Source organism: Anastrepha obliqua, chromosome 1, assembly GCF_027943255.1.
Source record: "Anastrepha obliqua isolate idAnaObli1 chromosome 1, idAnaObli1_1.0, whole genome shotgun sequence".
NCBI lineage: Eukaryota > Metazoa > Arthropoda > Insecta > Diptera > Tephritidae > Anastrepha > Anastrepha obliqua.
This window is the reverse complement of record NC_072892.1, coordinates 61,449,288-61,461,960: the sequence shown is the minus strand read 5'-3', so window position 1 is coordinate 61,461,960 and position 12,673 is coordinate 61,449,288. Positions and strand designations below refer to the sequence as shown.

Genomic DNA, 12,673 nt, shown 5'->3' with positions numbered 1-12,673 from the left:
AATAAGTGCCATGGAATTATCTACCAGATTATAATAAAATTCATTCCAACAATAGTTTTATTTATCTTAAGATCTTAAAAAACACACGATAGAATAAGAATAGATCTCCAAGTTTGGTAACTTGAAATATAGAAGATATTACATTTCTCGATGGTAATGTTTTGTATATAAAATTATAGCTTCGGCATCTTAAAAAAATATCCATCATACAACTGCCGATTGCGCTTTTTAATATACATCTAATAGAATAAATAATTATTTTCTGTACTAAATAAATATTTATTTGGATGTTCACAATAAATACAACTTTCACTAACGTTACTATGTTTTAGTTTAAAATTGAATAAATTTTGAGCTTCAGCAATAATAAAATACAAACAAATATGAAATAAAAATATATTGTAATAACTAAAGAATATGAGACAAAATAACCGACAAAATACGTAATACTAAATATTATAACATTTATATATACATGGACTTGCGCACAAGCACTTAAATTTCTAACATATCATTCGCTTATTTACAGTATTGGTGTTTGTGGCCCTGCCAAACGATGCAGATTATTCCATAAACGTAGGGAAATATGGTAAAACAGTTCAACCAAACTTAGCATAGAGAAACCCATGAACAGACCAAAAATTCCACCACAATTTGCTAAAAAGTCTGTTCTGCCATACAGCTCGGATCTCTTAGACGTTATAAACTGACGTTCCTTGAAATATATTGATAGTCGTGACATCTGTGACCCAGGGAACTCCTCATAGAAGGAAGTATCATTAGCTGCCTTTAACATCTCATCCAAATCAAAATTACCTTGCGATATCTCGGTATTGTAAATAAGCGAGGTGCAGGCCGGCAGACAATTACATTCCGTGGTGCCCAAATATTCAAGCCGTGATTCTTTAAGGCCTTGACGAAATTCTCTTAGTAGTAGAATGTCTTCCGCTTTATCGTAACAAAATATCTTATTTTCGCCACATACAGGCATGTCCAACGTACGTGGCATGGAAAACTTGACACACCCACATTTAGCTAATGTTAAATTTGTTAAGCATTCGAGCGCGCAATTATTTTGGGTATACACTTTAAAGAATTTTAGTGTCCTTTCATTTTTCAAAAAGCATTGGCGTCTTTGTGGTGGGTAATCTGCAATGCCTGATGACGTGGTGATCATGTTTGGTTTAACAGCTATAAGCACTTCCTTGCTCATAGGAATGCGTACAAACTGATTTGAAACCAACGGCACATCATCGGGTGAATGCAGCGATACTTTGAAACCCTGTATTGGGCCCCGGCATACATAATCGACTTCTTGACGAAAACTTTGTAGTGCAATAAACAGCCCTGCTCGAGCTCCCGCACCCAAAACACGTGCCGGATACGATTTAATACCACTGTCAGGCGTATAACCATCTTGCAATGACCACTTAAGAGGTCGTTTCAATATTATATTATGCTTGGAAAAGTTTTGGAATCCCATACGCTGATATTGGACAGTGTTTTCACGATAAATATCAGTGGCGTTGAGGCCATTAAAAGTGTAGCAAATACCTTCTTCGGTGTAAGTGCGTGTGAAAAGTTCATCACATTCACCAAAGTGACTAAACCATTTGCAATAGAAGAAATATCGACTAAACTCCGGTGTCATTTTATTCAATACGCTGAAGTAATCTATCAGATCAGTAGAGAGAATCCGGGTACCACGTTCAATAAGTTGAGTATTGCATATATGCAGAAGCGTACGGAATTCTTCCAACTCTATATCACTAATGTTTTTCGGTTCAAAGCGCCGTCGCATCTTTATATGATTTTGTAAATCTTTGGTGAATTGGGCATAAGTTACACCTTTGTTTAAAAAATTACAATAATTGGGGATTCATATGCAAGCTCTTATATTTATTCTACATACCTTCTGTTTTAAGGACTCTCTTGGTTTCCGAGCAAATAGTAATTGCTGGAAACGGTATGCTCCAGACAGGTGTGGATTTCTCAGAAAAACTCACGATCACAGGAGTTTCATTCCATTTTATATAAACGCTGAGTATTAGATTGGAACAACAGTATATTGAAGCCAAGAACACACATAACCAAAATATATTTTCCATCCATGGGCGGTGTTGTCCAAAGTATTGGATGCCATGAATTGATGTATTGGAACAGTATTCGAAGAACATTTCTTTAATACCTTTTACCAATGTTTTTCGTTGTGGCGTATTTCTGATCAAATTGTTTCTTTTTCCTTTGAAATCAGAGTCCATTTTATTACAACTTAAGTTCATATTGTTCATTTTTTAATATTGTTCAACTCTCCCCATTTACTAAAATTACTAACAAATTTTAACTAATAACGGTAGGCATGTAAATACAAATATGGAAATCGATCATGCTGCCATATCAGAAGAAATATTACTTTACTGATTTGTATATTTTTTTATGTATTTATTGCAGATTCCTCCCACAGTCGGATATATGAGATGTACTTAATAACGATTTACATCATTAGTTATATATATATCTGGCGCTTTCATCCTTTTTTGGGTGTTTGGCCAGGCTCCTCCTCCTATTTGTGGTGTGTATCTTGATGTTGTTTCACAAATGGAGGAATTACATCATTGAGTAAATAAATAATAGGCGCGTACACTTCCGTTTGGCTGAGCTCTTCTTGCTATTTGCTACACACGACGTGCGTATCTATCTTGTACCACAAATAGACGCCCAGGAACGAGATTTTTCGTTTTCATTCGACATTTGGTGACCGGGAACCGATATTTCTCTTTTTGGTAATAAGCATGATTCAATAACAATAACTATTAACAATTCATTCATTGTTTTCGTTCTAACGGCATTTGTACTGCTATTGAACGTTATCCATTGGGTTTCTACGTAAGTTTTCAATTCGGTTTTTATTTAGGAGTGATTGGTGCATACATACATTCAAGTGTTTAAATATTCATAGTAATGATGAATTTTGTTTTAAAGTTGTACACTCAGTCGCATTCGTGACACAGCTGTGATCGGTGTGTTTTTTCTCAGTGCTCTGGTTTCATTTGGAAAAAAAGAAAAGGCGTAGTGAAATAGAAAATACAATAGATAGTGACATTTTTTTTTCGCGGAATTCGGTGTATAGCGCTGTAATAGTTCTGTTTGTGAAAACCACGTGTTTTTTTTATTACTTCCTGGAATTTCTACCTGAAAGGCTAACGTATAGAGTTGTCCTACCGCAAAAGTGCCTGCGGTAAGCCGCAAAAAAGGTGATGTGATGGCGTCCTCAACGCCTTCGGCATCGTGCTCAGCAGAGGATTTTGAGGAATTTTGCGCTAGCAATGAATCTCTGATCCATAAACCTGCTAGTGATAAAGTAGATACAAATCTGCGAAAGACTAAAAATAAAGGTCAAAGCGATATATTTAAGAAAAAAAGAGTGAAACATGTTCTTGATCCGACCAAGACACATGCTTCGGTTGAGAAGAGTGGATCTCAGTCAGATGGAAATGAGAGTGAGGAGATGATGGAGTGTGAGGTTGTAAAATCTTCGAAAGACTCCGTAAAAATGCAAACTATTTCTAATGCTGAAACTGGTACAGTTGAGAAAAATGCAACTACCAAAAAAATCCAAAATACAAACAAATCTGATAGCTCCGTTTACTATCCATCAAATTTTATAGGCAAACCTTTTGTATTGGTAGACACCTCAGAGTGTGACCTATTCAAAAATATCAAAATTAGAAATGGCATGAGCCTATATCAGCATATCCGTCACTTAAAAATACAGGGTATTGATATAATTGAAGCAGTTGGTGTCACCTTATATAAGGTATTCTTCTGCAATCCCAAATCGGCAAATAATTTCGTCACCAACAATGACATTCTAAAAATGAAACTTAAGCCGTTCATTCCCAGAACGGCCTTTGAAACATATGGCGTAATTCGAGGAGTTGCGCTTTACCTTTCAAATGAAGAAATTCTGAGAGATATAAAGTCCGCTAGCAAGGTAAACTTCGTACAACGTTTCCTTAGACGTGATCCGGAGGATTCAAGCAAATTTCTCCCAACCTTCTCAGTTAAGCTGGGATTTTTGGGCAACAGCCTACCTAAGGATGTGAAGCTTGAGTATACAAATTTTCAAGTAGAACATTACTATCCATCTGTTAGACAATGCTACAACTGTGGAAGATTAGGACACACACAAAAAGGCTGTAAAAGTAGTAAACGCTGCTTGCTCTGTGGAAGTACGGAAGTTTGTATACCGCCCTGCAAAATAACTCAATGCATTCTATGCAAAGGTAACGACCATAAATATTCAGATAGGGAGAAGTGTCCAGTATGGAAGAAGGAGAATGAAATTAATAAATTGAAAACAGTAAAAAAGTTATCGCGTAAAGAAGTGCTAAATACTTTCTTTCCGAGAAGCAACAACCGCTTCGATGTCTTAGATGTTGAAGATACGGATTTTCCGGTACTGGTTGAGAACGACAACATGATCGACTCTAATGAAGTCATAAATCGTTCCTTGACAAAAAAGAAATATAGCTCAGTTGTCAAGAAGGGTGCAATTCCCAAACAATCTTCTGTCAAGCCTGATAAAGTCTTGAACAAAAATACTAAGCCTCGTGTGGTTCCAGTCTTTGAAAGACAAGACTATCAAATTACTTCCCAGCTAGAAAAGGTGTTATGGGAGCTAGTGAAGATAGCTAAAGCTACTTGTGTAAGACTAAATGATACTGAGACCCTTGCCCAGGTCACCAAACTGAGAGGTATGAGGGATCAGATTTTGGCTAATCGAGACGTAGCACTTTCTAAGTGCGGTTCGGCATCAGTAGATTCATTAGATGAAATGTCTGCAATATAATTGCCAATCTTTGAAGACAAATATAGACAATATTGATTATTATATTAATAATAATCGTGTTGATGTGGTTTGTCTTAGTGAAATATTTGGGTATAATGAAAATAAATGTAGAAAATTTATCAATTTTAATATCATTAGAAAAAACAGACCAGATCGCTATGGGGGTGTTGCCATAGCCCTGAAAAAACAAATTCAATTCAGGAGCATAACTTTTGCTTCTAATCTGGATATAATTGTTGCAAAGACGGTTAATTTAAACCCAAACTTTGTAATTTGTGCGGTCTAAGTACTTCCCTCCAAGTCTACACTTAAATGAATTTGCGACCGAAGTCAAAAGGTTGTTTCAGTTTCTAAACGGTTTTAGAAATGTGTTAATTTGTGGGGATTTCAATGCCAGATCGACTGTATGGGGTGACAGTTTAAATTCACCCAGAGGTAAGAAATTGGTTGAACTTGTAAATTCATCCGATTTCTGGTGTCTGAACAATTCTTGTTTTACTTTTAAAAGAGATCTAAACAGGACCGATGGGTCGGTTTTGGATCTAACCTTCACAAATGCTCCTACCAACTGTACTTGGAATCTTCTGCCTTTTCAGCTTGGTGGTAGCCACCATTTCCCAATTCTAATAGAGTTCTCCAAAGTTAGTATGAACAATCCCAAATTTCTGGCCAAAAAGAAGCTTCTAAATGCCTTAGGGGATATTTCCTTTGATCCATGTTTCGAAATGATTGAAAATAAACTTCAAGAAGAAATATCTGCTGCCACCTTCCGTTGGTCTGAGAAATGCAAACCAAAGGCTTGGTGGAATGAGGGACTAGCCAAGTCCTATCGTCTACTTGTTGCTGCTTACAAAAAAGCTAAACACTACCCATCTCCGGAAAATTTGGAAGTAGCTTTGCAACGCAAGAAGGTGTGGCAAGCTGAAGTAAAAGAGGCCAAAAAAGAAAATTTTGAGGAAAAAATAGCGGAGCTGAATTGTAATTCAAATTCGAGAGAGGCGTGGAATTTTGTTAAATGCCTTAGAGGAGTAAATGGATACTCTGCAGACTCTAAGTGGAACTCAGACAATAATGATGTGTACCTTAAGCATTTGAAATCACAGGTACCACCCAACTCTGCTGTCTGGCAGGAATTACCTAATACAACTCCTGTATCCAGGCTAGCCTTTCAGTATGATGAAGTGGTCACGGTGCTTAATGCCAAAAAACGGCGCTCAGCAGGAGGCTGTGATGGAATAACCTACGACATGATTCGCGCTCCCTCTGACAAAAGCTTATGCAACCTTCTAACAGCTCTAAATGATGCTTTTCTTGCAAATAATATTAGAGAATCGTGGAGATGTATTAAGATTGTTCCCATTCCAAAAAAAGATAAAGACCTCACAGACTTCAAAAATTTCAGACCTATTTCCTTGATTTCAGTCATGTTAAAGTTAACCAAATGCTCAAGCTAAGAATAACCGATGCCTTTGATGGGAGTCGCGCCCTCCCTTGGAACTCTTTTGCGTACAGGAAGGATAGATCGGCTGCTATGTGCATCAATCAATTACAACATGAAATTGCTATATGGAAAAATAGAGGTCTTAAGGTTATACTCCTTACTTTGGATATAGAAAATGCCTATAACTGTGTAAGGGGTAATCTGTTAGTTGATATACTCAGAAAAAAAGGCATAGAGGGTCATTACACGTCCTGGATTGCGAACTTCCTATCCAATAGAGTCCTAAAAATTGGTACGGATTCGGTTGTTGTAAGTGACGGCTTACCCCAAGGTAACTGTTTATCGCCTATACTTTTTAATGTCTATACGGCTAAGTTGCACGATATTCAGGATAGTTGTACCGCTATCTATCAATTTGCGGATGATTTTATTATTGCCTCATATCATAGAGATTTTGATTTGGCTGAGGCCAATCTCCACAGTAAAGTTCGAGAGTTTAATCTTGTGGCAAATACGTTAAATCTGTCATTCAACCTTGAGAAATGCAACCTGATGTATGTTGCAAAGGGAAACCGTAAAACTCGGAACAATAATTTTGGCAGTGTGATGATTAAACAGACAAAAAGTATCAAGTTCCTTGGTCGAGTAATAAGCTCATCACTAACCCTAGGAACGCACTATGATCAGATAATCAAGGACTCGGCCTTCAATTTAAATTTTTTCAAGATGTTGACTTCTGTCAGGGCTGGGTTACACCCTCAGACTGCTATGAAGTTCTATAGAAGCTTTATAAGATCAAAAATTGAGTATTGTAGGACCACCACCGGTCATGCAAATAAGACTGTGATCAGAAAGATTACTACCTTTCAGAATTGCTTCCTTAGGAGAAGTTTAGGGGTTCCTCCAGCTACACCAGTTCCATTGTTGTATGCTGTCGCCTATGAGTTACCACCCACTGAAAGATCTCTTTGGCTTACGGCCAAAGAAATCGTGAAATTAAAACAAACAAACTCTAGCATTTACAAAATGATTGAAAACTCTGCAGAGGTTAAATCCAGTTATAGCTTTGTTTTCAAAAAATTTGAAGAGATTTTTGTGAATACCAATGTAAAATTAATGACCGTAAACTGTGAAAACTTGGTGGTGATAGACGACTCCTTGTCGAGAGCGAAAAGCAAATTTTCTAATCATGAAATTAAAGCTATTTTTGCTAAAAAAATCGATGAACTCAAGCGTAATGGTGTCGATCTTCTGGCAACTGATGCGTCTGTTGAGCTTAATGCCGTTGGGTGTGGCATTTTTAATGTTACGAACAACACGGAGCATTTGTTTAAAATAGAAATGCGAACCTCCTCCACTTTTGGTGAGTTGTGGGCCTTGCTTAAGGCCTTAGATATTGCGAAAGAATGCAAAATGAGCAAGATCTGTATTTTTACTGATAGTCTGAGTTCATGTCTGCTGCTCAAGAAAGCAAGCTCCAACAACTGCTGTGTTACTCTTTTTAAACAAAAAGTAAATGAATACGGTTTTGACAGTGTTCGGGTGATTTGCACGCCTGGACATGTTGGTATTCCAATAAATGAAAGAGCCGATGCTATTGCAAAAAAAGCTGTTTGCTACGGCTCAATATTGAGCGTAGAATTCACTTTTGAAGAGGCACTCAGAATTATAAGAAATTTAATATTCAAGGATTGGTATGACGGCTTTCGTTCTTTCTCAGAAGAAAAACCAAACCTTTTTACCAAACTGCATGATTGCTTGCCGACAAAACCTTGGTTTCATAAAGCTTCCTTTGATGTCAAAATTATCAAAATGGTAAATAGAATACTAGTAGGATGTACTTATGACAGCGTATATTTGCACAAAATAGGGGCAAATGACACTGATCTTTGTATGTGCGGTGAAATTAACTCTTACGTTCACAGAATCTTTAACTGTCCACTCCTTAATCACATCAGAACAAATTACAGCTTTTTTTGATTCATACACGGACCTCGTTTCAATATTTAAAAACAATGAAGTCTTTAAGTCTTTTATTGCATTTCTTGGTGCTGCCAACCTTTCCTTTTAAATAATGTCACTCTCAAAACTTTGATGCGCCAGAGCACTTAGTTTTGCATACCGAAAATAGGTATTTTTCAATACCAAACGTTGAACACCCTGGCTTTTTGTGGATGTAAAATCCCGCCAAACACATCTCAAATTCCAAAAAAAAAAAAAAGTTGTACACTTTCGTTATGGATTAGGAACACTGTTTTGCGGAGGACTTGCATAATATTTGTATGAATATGAAATATGAAATTTATTGTACACCTCCCAAACTAACTTTCAAGTTTAAAATCACTGGACTTCTAGTAAACTTCAGCTCTTCTGTTATTTTGGGGTTTGATGCACGGAGATTCGAACCTATACATTTACGAATGGTAGTCACACTCTAATTAATTCGGCGGCCGAACTATAATATTTATATTATAACATTGCATTTATTATATTTATTATTGGTTTCTTCTTCTTCTTAATTGGCGCGATAACCGCTTACGCGATTTTGGCCGAGTTTAACAAAGCGCGCCAGTCGTTTCTTTCTCGTGCTAACCGGCGCCAATTGGACACACCAAGTGAAGTCAAGTCCTTCTCCACCTGATCTTTCCAACGCAGAGGAGGCTTACCTCTTCCTCTGCTACCAACAGCTGGCACCGCATCGAATACTTTCAAAGCCGGAGCGGTTGTATCCATTCGGACGACATGACCCAGCCAACGTAGCCGCTGGATCTTTATTCGCTGCGCTGTGTCTATGACGTCGTAAAGCTCATACAGCTCATCGTTCCATCGTTTGCGATATTCGCCGTTGCCAACGTGCAAAGTTCTAAAAATCTGTCTCTCAAACACTCCAAGCGTCGCTTCATCGGATGTTGTCATCGTTCAAGCTTCTGCGCCATACGTTAGGACGGGCATGATGAGAGCCTTGTAGAGTGTTAGTTTTGTTCGTCGAGAGAGGACTTTACTGCTCAGTTGCCTACTTAGTCCAAAGTAGCACTTGTTAGCAAGAGAGATTCTACGTTGGATTTCAAGGCTGACATTGTTATCGGTGTTAATGCTGGTTCCTAAATAAACGAAGTCTTTTACAACCTCGAAATTATAACTGTCTACAGTGACGAGGGTGCCGATACGCGAGTGCGCCGACTGTTTGTTTGAAGACAGGAGGTACTTCGTTTTGTCCTCGTTCACCACCAAACCCATTCGCTTTGCCTCTTTATCCAGTTTGGAGAAGGCAGAACTAACAGCGCGGTTGTTAAGGCCCATGATATCGATATCATCGGCATACGCCAACAATTGTACGCTCTTATAAAATATTGTGCCTGAGCGATTAAGTTCTGCGGCTCGTACGATGCTCTCCAACATCAGGTTAAAGAAGTCACACGACAGCGAGTCACCCTGTCTGAAACCTCGTTTGGTATCAAACGGCTCGGAGAGGTCCTTCCCAATTCTGACGGCGCTGCTGGTGTTGAGCAACGTCGTCTTGCATAGCCGTATTAGTTTTGCGGGGATACCAAATTCAGACATCGCGGCCTACAGGTAACTCCTTTCCGTACTGTCGAATGCAGCTTTGAAGTCGACGAAAAGGTGGTGTGTGTCGATTCTCCTTTCATGGGTCTTTTCCAAGATTTGGCGTATTGTGAATATTTGGTCAATGGTAGACTTTCCAGGTCTGAAGCCACACTGATAAGGTCCAATCAGTTGGTTGACGGTGGGCTTCAGCCTTTCACACAATACGCTCGCTAGAACCTTATAGGCGATATTTAGAAGACTAATCCGGCGGGAATTGGCACAAATTGCAGGGTCGCCCTTCTTATGGATTGGGCAGAGCACACTTAAATTCCAATCGGCAGGCATGCTTTCATCCGACCATATTTTGCATAGGAGCCGATGCATGCACCTTACCAGCTCCTCGCCGCCATGTTTGAATAGCTCAGCCGGCAGTCCGTCGGCGCCCGCGGCTTTGTTGTTCTTTAGCCGTGATATTGCTATTCTCACCTCGTCATGGTCGGGTAACGGAACGACAATTCCGTCGTCATCGATTGGGGTATCGGGATCTTCACATTCTCTACGACATGCGCAGCTGTCACTGTTTAACAGGTTCGAGAAGTGTTCCCTCCATAATTTAAGATTGCTCTGTACGTCAGTCACCAGATCGCCGTCTTTGTTCTTACAGGAAAACGCCCCGGTCTTAAAACCTTCTGTAAGCCGCCGAACTTTCTGGAAGAATTTTCGGGAGTTGTTCTTTCGGATAATACGTCTCTCTTCCTTTTTCAGCTCTCTGTAGCGATCCCGCATGGCTCGCGTTGCGCCCGATCGCAGCGTAGCTCTATAGGCGGCATCCTTTCTTTCTGCGGCAGCATGACATTCCTCGTCGTACCAATTGTTTTTTCGGGCTCGCCGGAATCCGATTTCTTCTTCGGCGGCGGTACGTAGAGAACGAGAAATGTTGCTCCATTGCTCGTGCATGCCGGTTTGTTGGGAAGTGCTCTCTGAGAGCAGGAGTGAGAGTCGAGTGGCGAATCTTCTGGCTGTCTGTTGTGATTGCAGCTTTTCGATGTCGAACATTCTTTGCGTAGGTAGATGTACGTTTTTTGCTGCACAGAGGCGTGTGCGCAGTTTGGCTGCAACAAGGTAATGATCCGAGTCAATGTTGGGTCCTCGGATTTTTAAGTGGCGGGTCCCAAGCCCAGCGCACAACCAGCTATGCTGGGATGCTTCGCCTTCTCACGTTAGCTCACTCCCGAACGGGTGTTCGAAAGCTAACCAGAGGATACGTGGGCTAATCCCGGACGTTGTGAGCTGCTTGAACCATATGTAGAAGAATCGTCCTGGCCACTCCCAAGTGAATGGCGATCAGTAACTTTCCCCACTTGCGTGGACTTCTAACATGGAACCATTGGTTTGGCGGGATAAATAAAAATATTATTTAGTTTAGTTGGCAACGCATATTTACTCGTTGCTCATTTTAGGATGAATTGAAAGCAACGAATAGGCAAATTTTGTTTACAACTCCGAACTAACTTCTGTCAAAACAACTATTGTTTCTTTGGTATTGTTTGAAGACATAAAATTAGAGATTTCTCTTCCGCTATAATGCTTTATAAAGCTTGTGTTTATAAAGGCTGCGAGAATTATACATACAATAGTTTACCTTGCGGCCATAAGCAATTCACAATTTTTCGTTTCCCAAAAGATCCAAGGCGATATGAGCAATGGATGAAACGGGGTAATGTACAAGTTGGATTACCGGAAACACAAATGCATATGTGTTCTGAACATTTTGATGATAAATATTTAATAAGAAGCTCCCGACGAATGTGTCTGACCAACACAGCAGTACCGTACCCCTATTGTGAAGGGAGTAGTGATATCGAATGTAGGGATAATGCTAATAAGGAATTCGAAGATGCGTTAGTTGATGTAGCTGAGGAATTGGATTCAGAAATAGAATTTTCAACACAAAGAAACTCAAATGATCGTTCAGCGCTCATTAGACTTAAGGAAAGTTCATGTGAGGATGACGACGAAGATGTAATGCTAGAATTTGAAAAATTGGAGAGCAGTAATCCAGATTATTGTGTGGAATCAACAACAATGAGGGAAGAAGAGCACGTTGCGGAAATGGTAAACGAATATGACGTTGCAATCGATTATGATGATGACCTTTTGACTGGTAAATAAATTAGATAGAAAAAGATGTTAAAATTTTGATATAAAAATAATTTAAAATTTTGTTATAGAAGTGGTACCACACACCGTACATAACGAAAAATTTGTTAAACGCATACAAATGCACGCCGCTAAAAAACGCAAACCAAGTTCTGACAGTGATGAAACCCAAGAGCCTACCAGCTCCAAAATTTGCACATCAAAAATTACAACACTAAGGGAAAAAGGATGTGATAATGTTACTACTGTATCGAAACGCAGCAAAAAGCAGGACAGTGAGGAACATAACAAACACATGCGACTACAAAACAAAAAACCAACTCATGATTCTGAATCTCAGAAAATCGACCCGGATACACTGATAGACCCACAATCTGTCACAAGCTTTGTTTTAAAGGGCGAAGAGTACGTACAAATGACCAAAGGGTATTATGTAGAGGAAAAATTAGAGCTCACTGAGAAATTGAAAAAATATGAAAATATACTCCGTACGCTCAAACATAATTTACTCGATTTAGAATTGCCATAGGTAAAACCAAGATAACCTTCCAGCCGAGAAATAAAACCAAATTAGTTTTTTTTTTGTTTTTAATTATAATTGAATAAAGTATTGACTGTACTTTACTGCTACTTGGTACACTTAGAAAGGCCAGATTAATGGTTACACCAATAAC

The 12,673-nt window shown here is 38.9% G+C and overlaps 3 protein-coding genes across 3 annotated transcripts; 2 read left to right on the top strand and 1 right to left on the bottom strand.

Annotated features, from left to right (window-relative positions):
* Positions 1-393: 393 nt before the first annotated feature.
* On the bottom strand, positions 394-2,335 carry LOC129235470 (pickpocket protein 28). Its single transcript, XM_054869338.1, has 2 exons — positions 1,913-2,335; positions 394-1,848 (listed from the first exon to the last, which is right to left on the bottom strand). Exons 1-2 carry the CDS (start codon positions 2,289-2,291, stop codon positions 524-526), a joined length of 1,704 nt encoding a protein of 567 aa, XP_054725313.1. The 5' UTR covers positions 2,292-2,335; the 3' UTR covers positions 394-523.
* A 927-nt stretch (positions 2,336-3,262) lies between these two features.
* On the top strand, positions 3,263-4,852 carry LOC129253207 (uncharacterized). Its single transcript, XM_054891492.1, has one exon. It carries the CDS (start codon positions 3,263-3,265, stop codon positions 4,850-4,852), a length of 1,590 nt encoding a protein of 529 aa, XP_054747467.1.
* Positions 4,853-11,345: 6,493 nt separating this feature from the next.
* On the top strand, positions 11,346-12,581 carry LOC129245282 (uncharacterized). Its single transcript, XM_054883365.1, has 2 exons — positions 11,346-12,003; positions 12,071-12,581. Exons 1-2 carry the CDS (start codon positions 11,424-11,426, stop codon positions 12,526-12,528), a joined length of 1,038 nt encoding a protein of 345 aa, XP_054739340.1. The 5' UTR covers positions 11,346-11,423; the 3' UTR covers positions 12,529-12,581.
* Positions 12,582-12,673: the final 92 nt, after the last annotated feature.